The sequence below is a fragment of the Agelaius phoeniceus genome, chromosome 3 (assembly GCF_051311805.1).
Source record: "Agelaius phoeniceus isolate bAgePho1 chromosome 3, bAgePho1.hap1, whole genome shotgun sequence".
Taxonomy (NCBI): domain Eukaryota; kingdom Metazoa; phylum Chordata; class Aves; order Passeriformes; family Icteridae; genus Agelaius; species Agelaius phoeniceus.
In genome coordinates, this window is record NC_135267.1 from 5,792,798 (window position 1) to 5,811,239 (window position 18,442).

At 39.8% G+C, this 18,442-nt stretch overlaps 1 protein-coding gene across 1 annotated transcript in view; it reads left to right on the forward strand.

Moving 5' to 3' along the window:
* LOC129118634 (cysteine-rich venom protein kaouthin-2) overlaps positions 1-14,352 on the forward strand; it is a 35,394-nt gene extending 21,042 nt beyond the window's left edge. The window contains exon 8 of the mRNA XM_054630092.2: positions 14,225-14,352. Coding sequence (XP_054486067.2) covers positions 14,225-14,352 — 128 coding nt within the window. The remainder of the gene's footprint in view (positions 1-14,224) is intronic.
* The last annotated feature ends 4,090 nt before the right edge of the window (positions 14,353-18,442 follow it).

Below are 18,442 nucleotides of genomic sequence, written 5' to 3' on the forward strand. Positions count from 1 at the left end.
TAATTGGGAATCTCCAGGTTTTTGGGTGTGCTATCAGAGCCATCTGTGTCCATAGAGCTGGTGGAAATTGGTATCACAGCAGAGCAGAAAAGAAATTGAAAGAAAAGAAGTAGTGATTTGCTAAAAAACTCAGGCTCTCAGATGATGACGTTCTTTCAAGGTAAATATACATTAACTTGATTATTTAATAACCTGAACAGAGCTTTTGATTTGTTGCTTGGCACTAAAAGTATCCTTGGAGCTGATGAAAAAATGTCCTGCCTTTGCAATATGGAATATTAAAGAAAAATTACTTTGACAAATGGCAAGTTTCCTGGTAAACACTCTCTGGCTCTGTGGGAGTGGTACCTCACTGACCCAGAGTGTTTGCTTTCCACAGAGCAAAGGACAAGCAAGAAAAAGGTCTGTGAGACTAAAATCTGCAAGTCTGCCATATGAGAATGCCACAATGTAAAAACTTTTTTATATTTATCTTCTAAAGCCACACAGACATGGAGATAATCCAGGCAGTGAAATTTAAACCCCTTTTCATACACAGGGAAATGAAATAAATGTCCATGTAAATGGTTTTCACTACAATAGAACAGTGGGGTGACAGAGGGGGAGTCGAGGCTGATAAAATTCTCCATCAATACTTAAAGAAGCAATTGAATAAATCTTTGAGCCATGATCAAGGTTCAAGGCAAGGTTGGATGAGGCTCTAAGCAGACTGTTCTAGTGGGTCTCATCCCTGCCTATTGGGACTACATGGTCTTTAAGGTCCCTTGCAATTCTGTGATTCTGTGATTTTAACATCCACATCCATAAAGACAATCATCACACAAAAGTCATTTAGAGAATTGGGACAATGGATATGGAACTTCTGCCCAAAAAGGGAACCAAGAGAGCATTTGAATTACTGACCTCATCTGATCCAGGGAAAAACTGTGAATCAAATTATTGAAAAAGCAATGCCTAAATCCATGGAAGCTGTGCTGATGGCAAAACACATCTAATATTTCAAACTTCCATCAAGCAAGCCTATGAGATGAAAAGGCCTCATGGCAGCAAAGTCCTTAAAAGGGAACTTCTACATTTCTCTTTACATACCCAAAGCAGAAATGTGAAACTGTTACTCTGCTGCTCTAGTATGCACACTGGTGGCCAACTTCTTGTGTTCAGCTGAAAGAATGAAGACTAAAATAGAATAATTACATCAAGTGGTCGGGTATGGTAAGGTAAATACAATAAATATGGGATGGAAAATGGCAGAGCAGGTTTGGGTTGCAGTGACTCACACTTATTGTGTCAGTAATGCCATTTATGGACAAGATTGCCACAGGAACACTCAGAAATATCATGGTTTGGATAGACTGTAAGCAAAACTAGGTTCAGAGGGGGATATGGAATTAGGAAAGGAGATAAAGGGGTGAGAGGGAAGGGAGGAGATGGGCTGTAATTCAGAAAATGGGAGAATGAAGAACAGAAGCAAAGAACATTAGGAAGTGAATCATCTGGCAATAAGGGGAGATGCACAGACATCAATGATGCCAACCTGTGGACAGCTGAGGGCCACCCACTGTGAAATCCATCATCCTTTTCATGAGATCATTGTCTGGGTGAGTGGAACATAACTGGGTCACAGTATTTATAGAATTGTAATTTGAAAGTAGATCTAAATCTCAATTTACATTTCAGAGATATAATTAACAGCTTCATGGTTGCACATAAATGCCTGCATAGCAGTGGACTAATATACCCAGAATCACAGAATTGCTGAATCACAGAATGGTTTGGGTTGAAAAGGACCTGAAAGATCCTTTCAACCTCATTCCACACCCTGCCATGGGCAGGGACACCTTCCACCATCCCAGGTTGCTCCAGCCCTGTCCAACCTGGCCTTGGACACTTCCAGGGATGGAGCAGCCACAGCTTCTCTGGGCAGCCTGTGCCAGGACCTCCACACACTCTGAGTAAAGAATTTCTTCCTAACATCTAATCTAACCCTGCCCTCAGTCAGTTTGAAGTCATCACCCCTTGTCCCGTCACTCCCTGCCCTTGCCAAAAGTCCCTCTCCAGCTCTCTTGGCTCCCCTTTAGGTGCTGAAAGGTCTAAAAGGTCTCCCTGGAGCCTTTTGTTATCCAGAGTGAACAATCCCAATTCTCTCAGCCTTTCATATTCCTCAAAGCATTTAGTTCAGTTGTGAGTCTGCAAGTTCCTGACATTCCCCAGGCTATCCAGCCAGGGCTCCAGATAAAATCTGGAAAGGCACAACTCTTCCACATGCACTTGCAACCTCCTTAGCACTGCAAAGGTGTCTTGGTTTATGTGAGGTGGTGCCAAGTGTCTCTTTATGGGCTGCTGCTTTGAGATTTAGGTCTTCAGTAACCTAGAAGATCTCTCTCTTTCTGGTGGGAGAACTTACTTAGATGTAAGTAGAAAATGTAGGAAAAACCTACATTTTAGATACCCTCTTTTAGTTAGACAACTGTATAATTCAACTCTGTTTTATGACTTACCTCAAAAGAGTTTGTTCATTGATAAAAAACAGCACTGTATTTGCTCTTCCCTGACTTGGGCATAGAAAAGCACCAACATAAGCATGCATACTGAGATACCATTGATACTCGTGTGCACAACTGGATACTTTCCAGAGGCAGAAAGCTGTAAAAGTTGTGTATCAGTTTCAATCAGGAAATATTTTTTTCCTTAGCAATCATTTTTCCGCTGGTCATTACAGAGCAGTGTGTTCTAGGTTCATCTTTCTGGACTCTGTGTACATTTTCTATCACATCACATCTCTCTAAAGGAAAAAATATTGCAGAATGCAGAAACCAGGAATCTGCGTCTGCCTTTGCAACCCTTTTTTTCAGGGCCTTTCCCAGCAAATTAATGCCCCCTCTTCCCTTTCTCCCTATCAGCAGCTCTGTGGCTCCTGGAAGCCAGGCTGTGGAAAGGCTCAGCTTCAGCAAAGTGTGGGGAAACCCCTGTCAGTCAAGATATCCTTTGAATGGGTATTTAAAATATTCTCTGGTTATGTAGCTTCTATTCATCTTCTATCAAGTAATTTCCAGCTTCAGACTGTAAAAAAGGTGAGAAGTCACTCCACAAAGAAGCCTGGCTGTGGCCAAATGCAGCTGGTTCAGGAATTATTACGAGTCAAAATGCATTTAATCAGCAATATAATTTCCAAATGACTCCTCAAGCTAGGATTTGAAGTGGAGTTTCTATAAATACCTCTTTTCACAGCTCCAAATATTTCTCATTTACTTACTGCAGTCAGTCCAAAAGAATGTTCTGTGTGAGACTCCCTGACTTGGAAATCAGGTTTCCCTGTTTTCTAACAAATTTTAACATTATTTGTTGTTGCAACAACAGTTCAAAGTATTTTTTATGAACTGGACACCATTACAAGAAGATCAACCTTCTTTCTGCATCCTCTACAACAGCTCTGGTTTACTTTTATGCCAGGTCCATGAAAACATTAAAATGCTCATATATAAGAATTTAAGAAATATGAGCATTTTAAGGAATTAATTTCACACCCACACTTTTTAAAAGATTTCACAGTAAAAGGCCCCACACTGTCACTACTGCTAAATTACAGAAAATCTTTTTCCAGCAAATACATGCAGCAAACAAAGGGGTGTTCATGAAAAACTTCAATTTGTGTAGCCTGTATTTCTCAGACAAGTATGTCTGAAGTTATTAACCATGTAAATTGAACATAAAACCTGTTTTATCCATGAGTAATAAACAAGTGCCTCCAGGTGATCATTACATTTGAGATATCTGTGATAGTTTGAGTCTGCATTGCTTTGTGTCTTTCACTATTAGTTAGAGAGGAAGGGGTGTATTCTCACTTCCTTTAAATAACAATAAAAATTAATAAATCACCTATATCAAAAGTCAGTTTGAATTCCAAGAGAAGTCATTATGGTTTGTTTGCTCTGTTTCCTGTTGGCCAGATTTAGTTCAAATAAGGGATTTGTTCTAGAGAATCAGCTGGGCTTTGGTTTGGTTACACCTGACTCTCACAGAGAAAGACATATCTGAAAAAAAATGGTGTTGTTCTAATGGTTTCCACACAGAATTCTTCTCTGTTCTTCTCTGTTCACTTTCTGTGTATCTTTCCACACTTACAACAGGCATTGGTTTATTTGGTTTATGGGAGAAATATGACTGGAGTGATGAACCTCATCTCTCTCATTGATCTGTATCTGATATTTTCTCTTTATTCTAATCTAACATTTTAAATATATTAGATATGTTGCTTCCCAACGGTGACTTCAGAGGTGTGTTTTATCTATTTGCAAGAAAAAATTGAGCTGAAATGAAAGTGCTTTCACTATTGGGTTGTCCCAGGAGATGGAATGAGTTTTACCCCACGTTTCTTTTCTGGAGTCAGTCTTTTGTCCCACAGCAGAGATTTAGAAAATGTTTCTAGTGACTTACTAGATCTAAAGGGAAGCTGAATTAACAATCCCTATATGCTTAAAAAAGGACACTTATGCATTTTTACAGTGCTCAGCTTTGGCACATTTCAGCAAAGATTGAAAAGAACACAGGCATGTATTGAACTTTGATATGAGAAGTGTATGATTGTTCTGATTGAATCATTTGCTAATCCATTTTGGGCTTCATGAGAATGGCTTTCACACATATGCACAAAATCCTTCCTGCAATTTTATGTGTTAGACTTTAAAAGCTCTCTGGAATAATAGTACCATGAAAGAATTATATTCCTCACCTGAGGAAACCACGAAATCTCCTTGTTGCAAACTTCCTAGAAAAATATTGAAAAACACCTCTAAGGAGCAGCCTGTTTTTTGCAGATCAGTTTCTGGGAGCACAAGAGAAGGACTGGGCCTCTAAAAGTTTCTGGACAACAATTGGGTGTTTTTCCATTATTCCATTCTACTGTGCTTATGTACAGTTACTCTGACAGCAACTTTTTGATTGATTGACTCTGTTGCTTTGCTCACTAATACTAATAATAATAATAATAATAATAATAATAATAATAATAATAATACAGAGTGAAAGGTGAGTTGGGTTGTGTGGAAGAAATCAGTAATGCTCCTTTTTGCCAAACAAAGTTAAGTCTGCAAGGTGTTCTGACAGCCAAGAAAAAGATCTGTGCAAAGTTCTGAACCACACAGAACTGCGTGGATTTTAATCTAAAGTTCTGCTTCTACTCTCATTTACTTCAGTGGAAATAAAGAATTGAAGAACGTGGATTTTTGTCTTCATTGTTTGAGATAAATCAGATTCCTGCAGTTCAGGTCCGGAGGAGAACTTCCACAGTCAAATCATTCAAGCTGATCTTTTTTTAAGAACTTTCCATAGATTTATTTTAAAAATATTCTTACATTTGCAGAACTCCATGGAATAAATTCTATTTTTTAATTTAATTACCCCACCCTTTCAGGTAATCCAGATGAGGAAGTGGGAATTGCTATGCTAAATTGTTCTTTGTACCATGGATCCGGATGTCAGTTTTATTAATCTTTTCTTTCTTCCCAATTATTTCACCCACAGACCATGAAATGTAGCATATCTGACAGTCATTCTTTAGAGAACAAATTGTTTTTCACTATTCAAACAGGTGGGGCACGCTTTAAAGAAATACTCTAAGTATCATAATTTCATTTTAACAATACAAATAAAGCTCAGATGACCGTAGTGAATGAATGAAAATTGTTGAGTAGGGTGGATGAGGTAAAAGAATGGAACTATCTCCCAGGACATTGGGAATCTGGAGCTGCTGGGCTGCCTCCCCTCAATAGAAATGCAGTCACTAACTATGGTAGGTGTCTCGTGAGGCTTTCTGATGGTGATAACCCTGGTCTCATCAAAACTGCCACAAGCACTTCAGATAAAAAAGTAACTGTGCCCTTATCTCAGAACATGGAAGGATATGGGAGACCTTATCAGAGGCAACTTCCCGTGAGTGCTGCCTGCTGTACAAAGGAAGAACAAAGGCAGCTTTGTTTTCCAACACAGGGGTTATAATACAATATTAGAGTTCCTGCAACAGCAGGCAGCTGCAGGAATTCTGCAGAAATCTGGAAACAGTGAGGCAATATTGACTTGGCAGCATGGGCAGCAACCTGCACCCAGTGTGGTGAGAAGGGTGCTCAGTGTGCGGCACACCACAGCAAAGGATGAGAAAGGGAGCCAGGAAAGGAATAGGGAGATGTGCAGATGCTTTATGCCTTCTGATAGCCAACAGACTGCATGGAAGGAAGCAAGAAAGGTTGTGTTTGAGCAATGAGGACCTGTCAAAGCTGCCTTTGTGATATTTTACCTTATAAGAGAGTGGAAACAAAGAACCTGCAAGAAGGAAGGATGAGCAGAGTGATGCCAGGTTGGATAGGGCTTGGAGCTACCTGGACTACTGGAAGGTGCCCCTGATCATGGCAGAGGGTTGGAACTTGGAGATCTTTAAGGTCTTTTCAACCCTGACCATTTTATGCTGCCCTAGAGCAGAGCACATGCCACACATCTCTCCAGACTGAAGACATGAAACATCTGCAGCCATTCTGCAGTAACTTAATCTTGAGCGACATCTGGGGTGAGTTATGTGTACAATAATCACAGAATCACAGAATCACAGAATCACAGAATCACAGAATGGTTTGGGTTGGAAGGGACCTTAAAGATCACCTTGTGTTTGGGCAGGGATACCTTCCACTAGACCAGGTCACTCAGAGCCCCATCCAACCTTGTCTTGAACATTTCCAGGAATGGGGCAGCCACAGCTTCTCTGGACAGCCTCTTCCAGGGTCTCATCACACTCATAGTCCAGAATTTCTTCCTAATATCTAATCAAAACCTGCCCCCTTTCAGTTTAAAGTCATCCTCCTTTGTCCTATCACTACATGTGCTGGTAAAAAGTGATGCCCAGTGCCACAGCCTCAGTGAGCTAATGGAATAAAAGTTTTATTCAGCAAATGGAAGTTCAGGAACCACTTGGAAGAAAACAACACTGGGTTGCCCACAGTACAGGTCATTCTGTGTACAGCTAAGATGCTCACTTATATCTCTGCCTCAAAATATTTATCCCACTCTTTTGCCAGAAACAGGAAAGACAACTGCAAAACAACCAGCTCAGAACTCAAGCTTTTGTTTTGTGAACACATTAGCACTGTATCTACATCAGACTAGAAGTTGAAGTTCTGCAAAAGGACAGGTCTTCTGTCTTCTCTTTTTCCTTACCCTGGAGACAAGGAAAAAAAAATCCAGAACTATGTAGCTGGATTGGTGGATTTTCAGTCACCTGTTCCTTAAGGAAAGTTCTTCTTTGCACAATGGGCAGCCCCAAAGCTGGTGTCATTTATCAGCAATAAATATTGACAAGGAAAAAAAAAAAAAGGGGAAATGTACATATATACAGCCCTGGGCTGGGGAGAGCCTTTCACTCTCCTGCCACTTCCTCAGGTGCAGAAGGATTCTGGTGGATGAAGGTAATGTATGCAGAACTGAATTTCAGCCTTAGAGATTTTATCCATATAGTGTCTTGTTCATTGTGCTTCTAATTTTAGTGCAGTTAATAGCTGAATTTTACCAATAATTGATAGCGTGATAATTGAAAGAAAATTTATGCTTATAATATCTCAGAGAAAGAATGTAAAATAAAACATATCTTCTCTGAAAAACACCTCCCAGGAGTAGGGATGAAAAGTTGCTTCAGTGGAGTCTAATTCCTGTATTCCTTTAGATCAAAATGCAACACTTGGACCCACTTGCTTCTTTCTACAAATGTGAACATGAAATAATTTTTGCATTTTGCATAGGGTTATCAGTCATGGGAAATGCTTTTCTAATGCCTTTTGAATTGTTTTGGTGTTAAATTTGTTTCACCTGAGTATTGGGATCAGTGCAGCTGAACTCAGAATTTTGTCATGTCTAAATGTTAATTATGTGTCCAAACTTTCCAGGTATATATGCTGCTGAAATGCCTAATATATATTATAGTATGTAATAAGCTGATTACCTTTTCTTAATGGACAGTGAATTTATTACTTTAATGAAATTTAAAGAGGCAAAGTCAGACAAGGTAGAGAAAAAATATATCAAAGTGAAAAGACAAATATTCCCACTCTGCCAAACTTTCAAACCTGCTATGCCCTGAAAGCTGTATCAGATGGCAGGAGAAAGATTCTACTGAGGAATGGAACACCAGGATTAAACATAAAAACTATATTTTTCAAATAGAAATTTGTTTACAGTTTTTAAGCTGTCAATGTTTATTTTATTTGCTTTTAAACTCAATCAAATTTTCATGAAACCTCAGGTTTTGAAGTAGAGCTGCCTAAAAATGCATTGTTGGCATTTGTTTTTCAGAAGCATAGAAGTGATTTAGTGGATTGAGCACTATTGACAAGGAAGGATAATTCTATCTGGGAACCCTCATCCTTTGATGATGGTTCCACACATTTAGTCCAAGAGATTTGATGGTAGAGTCTGGCAGTTGAAGATGTGCAGTAGTATTTAATCAACTTTAACTCTGGATCTAGAAATATTTTGTTTCCTGTTGCAGAATTTAATCTGGGAAGTCCCAAAAAGATTTGTGTGTATGGAAGGGCAAGACAACTCCTCTGTGTCTAAAAATATCCCTGCAGTTTAAGAATTTATTCTTCATTGATATCAGTGAGATCCCTGCCTCTACCTCATGCAAATGATTTCCTTATGAAATCACAGGAAAACAAGACAAAGACTGAACATCTGAATTACATGATAGGACAAGGATTAGTGATTCTAAACTAAAGGGGGGGACATTTTATTTTTTGCCAGTGGTAGTTTCCCTATCAAGCAGAATTTCCTAGATTTCTATTGACCTGTCCTGCTCATACCATGGATTTTTCTGAGAGGCCAGCTCTAAGGCATTTTATATTTGTTGAGGTTTGTTATCTCTATTTCCCTCTTGCCTATCTGGGTTAAGGCAACCTGCTGACACAAAGCTAGTCTTCCTTGGGATTTTGTCCTCTCTTTTTAATAACCAAAGAGAACTTTTCCCCATATATCATCATCAATACAAAGATATATAACTTTTGATATGCAGAAAAAGCATCCTGTGTATATGAGTGGGTTTCAGAGTGTCTGTGTACACCTGCATGAGGTGCCTCAGGAGTCAGAATGCAGTAGCCAACGTTATTTGTTAATAACATCATATTTGAACCTTTTCTTTATGTCTAGGTGTTAGATGAAACATGAGAGTGATCACCACAATTTGCTTGAGCCATTATTATTCTGATTTAATGAGGAAACAGAGAAGTGGGGAAGAAATGGAGACTATAGTCCCTATGTTCAGTGATCCACTCCAAAACACCAAATCTCACTTGAGAAGGACTCTGATGTGACAGTACTGAACACATTAATGGGCTTTTTTATATACAGGGAGGCAGACATGAAGGGGAAATCCTAAAAATTGAAGATATCTTGAATAAAGAAGTCAAAAGGGGGCTGATCCATCTATTCCAAATACCACAAAACTTTATGCTATTTACAGCCCCTGCTTGCGTGCAATGTGGAGTCTTCTCTCTGTAGGAGGCAGTGGTGCCCATGCACAGTTTCAGCACATCCACAGTCAGGATCAACTAAAATAAACTTATTTGTGCAGGCTTTACTTTGCAGCAGTTTTGTATCTTGCTCACATATCACATTATGCCATAAAGTGTATGCAACGGAGACTAATGGGTTTTGGGGGTTTGTTTTTGGTTTTTTTCCCTCTGTAGAAATGGATCTACTAACTGCAATAATTCTCCTGGCTGCTTTGCTACACCAATCTGATGGACAGGTAGGATCATTCATCTGTTCAAAACACCCATATCTGACTCCTTTGTATAGAAATCTGACCTCATATAGTCTGATCCTGTGGTCTCTAGAGATTTAGAATTATGGGGTGCAAGTATTGTTAATATGTTAATGTAACATATTGAAGATGAACTCTTATTTTGTACAGATGATTCATTATTATTATTAGTATTAGTATTAGTATTATGGTTGAGCAACCTGGTCTAGTGGAAGAAGCTGTCCTTGTATAAGACAGGTGCTTCAGAGCTACTGGCTCTTTGAGCTTCCAACCCAAATCATTCTGCCTATCAAAATACTCTTCATGGACCTAATTTTAAAAATATATTTTTCATAAATAAATGAATAATTTAAGATTCAGAAATATGATTCATAAATCTCCTAGAGAGGATTAGGTTTGTAAGATACCTGCTATGCAGGGACTTGCATGAGAGTTATCAAGATCTTATTAATGAATGAAAAGAAACAAGTACGTTAGGAAAGAAAATTATAATTTTCTTCAATAAATCTGAGGTGAACCATGCTGGAAATTGATACTTTCCTTTATCTGAGTATAGCTGCAGCCTAAAACTACTGGCTGAGATGTTATTTCTACCACCATAAATGTCTTAAGTTAAACAAGTTTTATGAGACCAATTATTGGGTAGGTTCAGTTGACCAAACAAAAGTGACAAGAAGATCATAATTTCTCTTGTTTATTATACTTCTGTTAACTGGGACCTTCACTGTTATTTTTTTCCAGGGTTTTCCATTTAAAAGTGTGAAATCTTTCTCCTTTCCTCATTTTAAATCTCAAAATGAAAAACAGATCCTTGAGCTGCACAATGAAATACGGAGATCTGTATTTCCCACAGCCAGGAACATGCTGAAGATGGTGAGCTATGAATTGCAGCCAGCCTGCTTTTCCCTTAAAGGAAATGATGGGACAAACCCAGCATCAAAGGAAGCTGTGGGATGAAGGGATTAAGAGCAGCCTGATAAGAAGGACTTGGAGAAGTTCATGGATGAGAAACTCAATATGAGCCGGCAAAATGCTCCAAGGGCTGGAGCACTCCTGCTCTGGAGCCGGGCTGGGAGAGCTGGGCTGTTCAGCCTGGGGAAGAGAAGGATCCAAAGGGACCTTAGAGCCACTTCCAGTGCCTAAAGGGAGTCTATAAGAATGAGGAAAAACACTTTATCAGGGCCTCTTGCAATGGCACAAGGGCTAATTGTTTTCAGTTAAAAGCAGGTAGATTAAAATTAGATATAGGAAGATTTTTATGATGAGGGTGGTGAGGCCTTGGCACAGGTTGCTCAGAGAAGCTGTGGCTGCCCCATCCCTGGATGTGCCAGGACCAGGCTGGATGGGGCTCTGAGAAACCTGGTCTGGTTGAAGATGTCCCTGCTCATTGCACAGGGTTTAGATTAGATGACCCTTCAAGGTCCATTCCAACCCAAACTATCTCTGATTCTCTGAATCTAAGAAGAGAACCAAACCCTGGATGAAGGAAAGAGCATGCAAAGCAAAGGGGGAGCTGCAGTTTCTGAATCTCACACTGTCAGGAGGGCAAAGGAGACCTAGATCTGCAAAACTTCTCCCATCCCTGATATCCTGGTTATCCCTGTCCCACGAGCAGATGAGCTGGTCAGTGCTCTGTGGTTCATCCTGCATAGAAAGGCCTGAAACATTCCCCAGGTTCAAAGCCCAGCTGATGTTCATCACCACAACTCAGCTGCACCTGGGCTGAAAATCAGATTTATACCACTTAGTCCAGTGCACCCTGCAGTGTCCATTCGGACACAAAGCTGAAGGAAAGCAGTATTATGTTATAAAAACCCTCTTAATCAGCACCATCTGGAGATCAGGACTGTGTGACAGAACTGTGCAGGATAACCTGCTCTGAAACCTTTAGGAGTTGAAGAAATGTGCCCCAGGAGAGTAAATCAGCACAACTCCTTTCTTTTGAGGGCTGTGGGAGCATTCAGTGCTCAACACCCAAGCCATTCCCTATTTTTATTGGGTTTTTTTTTTTCCATCTCATGGGCTGCACTAACCTATCTGTGACCTGAATACTTCTTCCTTTGTGTCTTTCAGGTGTGGAGTGAGAAAACTGCCAAAAATGCTCAGAAATGGGCAAATCAGTGTGGGATGAAAGTCAGTCCAAGAGACAAGAGAGTTATTAATGGTACTGACAAGCATGGAGCCTCAGCTGATGGGTTAATAGCAGTTTGCAGATGACCCCTGTGAATGTGAAATAGAAATAAGCATTACTTTAATCTGTTGTAGAAGAGCTTTTTAGGATTATTAGATGGAAGGTGTCCCTGTATATGTCAGGGGAGTTGAAACAAGATGATCTTTAGGTCCCTTCCAACCCAAATCATTCTATGATTCTGTGATTATTAAACACAAAAACATCATTTTTGTCAGATGAACACTCTGAAAGATAACTTTTTGCAAGTCCTTAAAATCACAGGGCAAAGTGAATGGCATCATAGGCATTTTTTTAAGCATAGAGCTACAGCCTCTCTGTCCCATCTCCTGCCCTATACTTTGCTTCTCTCCTAATAAAATGGATTTACCTCTACTCCAGGTGTCACCTGTGGTGAGAATGTGTTACTGTCATCCTACCCAAGGACATGGGCTGATGCAATTCAAGTGTGGTTCAGTCAGTCCTCCAATTTCAAGTATGGATATGGAGCAATCTCAAAAAATGTCAATGTTGAGAGCTACACTCAGGTATGGAGACTTGAAACAAACTGCAGGGATACACCAGAATCACAGGAGTACACTTAAGCCAGCTGGGAGTTATTTATAATCAGGAAAAAATTATCAATGTCATCATACTATTATCTATAATTCATACTCTGATCCAAAAATGAATTATAAGCTAAAAGTCTTTTTCATCTAATTAGGAGGCAATGGAACCAGTATTTTGGAAGAGCTGTCCAGAAAGGAAACAGTCTGTAGAAAAACCTTTAATTTAGAAATAAATATTTTTTATACAGAGATAGAAATATGTGATTAAGAAATGTCAAAGCATAATACCTATGATGAAAATATTTGAATTTCAGCTTCAGTGTCCTGCCAGAAACTGTGCTGAAAAACATTTGGAAATTGGAGGAAACTCATTTTTCTATGTATTCTTTATGACAGCTAAACTTTAAATTTAAAAGCTGACTAGAAAAAAAATGAAAGAGAAAAATTATTTTCTGGTTCTGTTACTTTGTGAGGTTTTGGGTTTTTTTTTTTTTACAAGAATTCACTCTGAAATAATGTGCTTGTTTTTTGATCTGCAGCTTATCTGGTACAACAGTTACAAGGTGGGATGTGGAGTTTCCTACTGCCCCATGGGCCCCTACAAGTACTTTTATGTTTGCCAATACTGCCCTGCGTACGTACTGCCTTCTTACTCAGCTGTGGTGATTCTGGAAGTGTTTCCAAAACATCCTTGGCTATAAGATAAAATGAATGCAATCTACTTTAAACATTGATACTTTTGAAAATACCAGTGTAAATCGTGGGTTTAGCAGCATGCTGAATATCAATGTTTGTTTTATTTCGCATTGAAAGAGATATTAGGGAATTTTTAGCAGATGAACAAGGGTTTATCTCTGTCAGAATCAGGCATCAGGCACAAATCATGCTGTAATTTTGAACACAAAGGAGAAAATCAGATGTAAAGTGGAAACCAACAGCAAATGAATATTCCCAGAGGTAAAGAACTGCATTTCAGAAGGGTTTTGCTGAGGTTTGGAGCAACCTGGTCTGGTGGGAGGTGTCCCTGCCCATGGCAGGATGTTGGAGCTAGGTGATCTCTAGGGTCCCCTCCAACCCAAAGCAGTCTGTGATTCTGTGATTTTATGATTACCTCAATCAGCTGAAATCCATTAAAGAAGCAGAGCTAGGAAGCACATACTTATTTTTAACAGATAATGTTATACATATACAATCAATCAATTCATTTGTTTCTCTAAACCTTATTGTCCCTCTTACTTAAAATCAATTTTTTTGTTATTCTATAAATATCTGAAACTAAAACATGACTGCCTATGAAAATATTTTTATCCAAAACCTTCTGTATGCTTTTCACTGCAATGAATAACAAACTCCTGTTAATGGCTCAGAGCTTTGTGTTGATCTTGTTTTGTCTTGTAATTCTTTCAAATTTCAGAGGAAATAACCCAATGCAAATAGCTACGCCTTACAGAAGTGGACCAAAATGTGCTGACTGTCCTGGCCACTGTGACAAAGGACTTTGCAGTAAGTCACTCCATTCTCCTTAAAAAAACCCACATTCTATAATCTTCAAGCCATTTTAATAGCAGAGCCAAAGTACAAAGTTTATAGAGACATGAACAGCTGGAATTTCTGGAAAATGCAGAATCATCAAACCAGAGCTCAGTTTTCACAAAATATTTCATGTGTTTGCTTCTCTCTGTTCTATTTCAGCCAACCCTTGCAAGTATCAAGACCTCCTTGGAAACTGCAAAAATCTGAAAATGTTGTTTGGCTGTAGCCACTCACTGGTGAAGAAGAAGTGTCCTGCAAGCTGCAAATGCACCACTCAAATCATCTAAAGTCCTGCTGGGTGTCATTAGAGCTGCTGAGAGATTATAAGGAAAGAGTAGAGCCCACTGTAAAGTGTATTCACTCTCAGTGCATCTGCTCAGGTTGACCAGTAGGTAATAATTTTATCTGAAATCTGACCATTACTTCAGTCTTAAATTAGATAGTAGCTCAAAATAACCTCTCATGTTATTTTAGGTTTTGTAGAAATCATGTTTTAAGTTACTAATGTGTTACTTTGTGTCTTTCTTTGAAGTGGATCTGCCACTGATTTATTTCTTTTTAATAGGAAACCCACTTTTAAAACACTTCAGGTTTTTTTGCATAATTTGTTAGATGCCACTAAGTTTTCTTCTGTTAACTTTTTTTTCATTGTTAATGGAATGTCTTCCTGCTAAATAAATACATGATCTACCACCAGTTCACAAACTGAGCTTTTAATTAAAGTTATTTATAAATAAAGGGGTGGGGTTTTTTTAATTTGGAAAATTCCTTATGGATATTTTGAGGTTCTTTTATACTTCATGTGAGTGTGGATGAGAAAAGAAAAGAAGTATAAAGCACAAAGGGAGACAATTTTTTGTACAGGCAAAATAATAGGCACACGTTGTATCTGCAACTTTTCCTCTGACTTAATCACAAAAATTCTGCTACATCTGCCTGTGGTGATAAATGAATGATAAATTTATTGCTGTGGCTCTTTCCCACTGACCTTGCACCACACTGGGTGTCCCACCAGAGCTCCAGCTGCTCCTGAAAGGATTCTGGTTTTCCATAGCCCTTGAGCCACATAAACCAGCCTTGAGCAGGGCAGAACTCACCAATTTCCCTTCTTATTTCAGACCAGTAAAAATAATTTTCTCCACAAGACTGCAATTCTAGATAAAGACACAAGAGGGTGAGCCCTACCCAGACGTGAACCTGCATTGCTTTTTATATTTTTCTACCTGTATAAAGGATATCCCCTTTCATTCGATATTTTGAAGTTCTGGGCCTAGTCTCACTTGCACAAAGTTTCTTAGCTAATATTGGCTCAATAAATAATCAAAACATATAGAAACAGTTTAGCAGTGGTTTCCTCCCCTCTATTGTTTCATCCTGTTTCTGCTGGTCAAATTACCACCATATTAAAACAATTGAGAATGTCGAATTAGGGAAATTTATGGTTTCCAGGACATAAATTAATTCTGGTAGCCTTGATTTTGTACCTTTCTGTAGCTCAGTTTTGCCCTCATGACCACTGCCACTGTGCGAGGCTCCAAAGAAGCTGGAGAGAGACTTTTTACAATGGCATGGAGCAGTAGGAGAAGGGCAAATGGCTTCAAACTGAGAGAGGGCAGGGTTAAATTGGATATAAGGAAGAAATTCTTTGCTTTGAGGGTGGGGAGGCCCTGGCACAGGTTGCCCAGAGAAGCTGTGGCTGCTCCATCCCTGGCAGTGTCCAAGGCCAGGTTGGACGGGGCTTGGAGCACCCTGGGATTGTGGAAGGTGTCCCTGCCCATAGCAGGGGGTGGAACAAGATGATCTTTAAACTCCCTTCCAACCCAAACCTTGATTATATGATTTTTAGGGAGTAATTCAAGCTGAAATTTTCCTTTAAAAACTGTGTTTTCCTCAGAAAACACCAACCTGTAAAACCCCAATTCTCTTATGGGGGGATGCATAATTTTGGCAAAGCTCTCAGGTGTCTTCTGGGTTATTTTCCAAGTTTTTCCTCTTTCCTCCCCTTTTATCTGGGCCAATGAATATTTAACAAGGAATTAGTTTATTATTAGAGATTTCTGATAGAGTTCCCTCCCTGGAGAGCCAAGTTGCATGCTCTGGATATCCAGCTGTGACGTTTGAGCACAGCAGCAGCAGGAGCTGGAAAGGATCTCCTACAACCTGAGGTGCCACCCTGGAGCACCAGGCACCCTTCTGGGTTACTGCAGGGTATCCAGGCACAACCTTTGTGCTTTTGAAGGAGATTTCAAAAGGTTCTGCTTCCCTACTAATGTGGAACAGAACAAATAGGAGGTGAGATGAAATGCTGGAAATGCTGCCTGGGTGCTCCTGTTTCTCAAAGCTGGCATCAAGAAGTGCTTGGGATACTTCACTTCGTGTCCCTGTGAAAGCTGAGATGCTGCTGAATATGGGTTCATCACACTCAGATGGGGTAAAAGCAATATGACATTTGCTGGGATCCAGCATGTCAAATGACTTTTCTCTCTGTTACTTGCCTGTACTGTCACAAAGTTATTTTTCACACTGATGTCTTGACAGTGGCTTCATTTTTGACACTAGGATGTGCTTTTTGGTTTGTGCTGAATTGTGCTACCTTTTAGGTGTTAGTCCAAGCAAGAAGCAAATATCAGCAGGAATTTCTTACAATTTCTATTCTGGTTCACAAGAAGCACATGTGCTGAGAGATGATAAGAGCAAGTACTAGAGAACAAGTCTAGGCCTTATCTGTGGAGAGGGGTGTAAGAGCTCTTCAGCTGTTAGCTGACATGACAAGGGCCTTAAACACAATTTTGAACAAAGGTTATGAAGTAACTTAGCAGTCTGACAGTTTCTGAAGAAAGAATATTTTTGATATTTAAAGTGCACCAACTGCAGCAGCTCCATGGCCAAATTTGGCCTCTGGGCTAAAGGGAAGGTCATCACTCTCAGTATCCCAATGTCTTGCTGAGTGCCATGGGCCAGTATCTTCCCTGTTTTTCCCCATCTATTGCTATTTTAGAACAAATCTTCCCCAAAACTAGCCTCACTCTTATTCTTGACAAATCTTACCAACAGGTTAACATGAAATTACAGAATCATTAAGGTCGGAAAAGACCTTCACAATTAAACCATGACCTCCAGTGCCACTTCCATATGCCTTTTAAACACCTCCTGGGCCGGTGACTTCACCACTTCCCAGGACAGCCCATTCCAATGTTTGACAGCCCCTCCCATGAAGAAATTATCCCTAATACCCTATCTAAACCTTCCCTGGCACAACTTGAGGCTACTCCCTCAAAACCTCATACTAAAAAGAAGGCACATGACATCAGAAACCTGTATTGTCAGAATATCCAATTTATTCCCATAAAATAAATTCATGGCAAGATGTTTGAGCAAGGCCAAGCAAACAAGGTCCATCAGAGCAGGGACAGGAGAGGATGTTCCCCACCCCTGGGCTGCTCCCGTCAATCCAGGCCAAGCTGCCAAAAATGGGATTCCTCTAAATGTAAAGGCCATGGCTAAACTGTGAAAAACAGGAGATGAGCTCTGTGATTAAGAACTTTCTTGACAGCTCCTGTCTCCACTCTTGGCTGTGAGCAAGACTTTTAACTCTAAGCAAGATATTTGACCTGTGAGCTTCAGCCTCACCGACTGCAAGGCAGAGATAAACCCACGCAGCCAGGGCAAGGAAGATTAATTAGTGAACGTTGAGAAAGAGCCCACAAAGCACTAGGCCCTGTAAATTATAATATCACATTTGATAGCCACACCTCCAGCATAATTATATCTCAGTTTAACCACAAGGCAAAGGGGACAGGGGGCAGTGGGAGATAGAAGTGAGGATGTGACACTCCCTCCTGACCCACCGGTGACGTCTGAGGTTCATGGGCTGGTCACTGGGCTCAGCCCTCTGCCCTGGGCTCTGTGAAATGCCAGCCCCAGACTGCTGCCCAGGACTGACAGATACTCTGGCACCAGCATCAATGACAACGCTGGAAGAAAGGCAAATTTTAGGAAAATTTGAGGTAGCAAGCTGGCATGGAAAAGGGCCATGTTAAATATTCATTCAGTCACTGATGGAGAGCCCAAGATCGACACACGTAACTGGAAATTACTTTTAAAAATCATTATCATCAGATGCTTGGGTTTTTCTCCACAGAAATGACCATTTGAAATCAAATTATATTTTTCATTTGATCATTAACGCTCCTCTATTTTCTTCTCTTTTCCCACTGCTCCATGAAGTGCTGAAAGACAACAGCCCTGTGTGCCACACTAAAGTCCAATTATGGCTTTTATTTATTTTGTTGAATGAACCAGAAGATTTTTTATTTCAAGCACTGACTTTAAGCCATCAGGGTTTTTTAGGGAATTCAAAACCATTCACCTACCTTC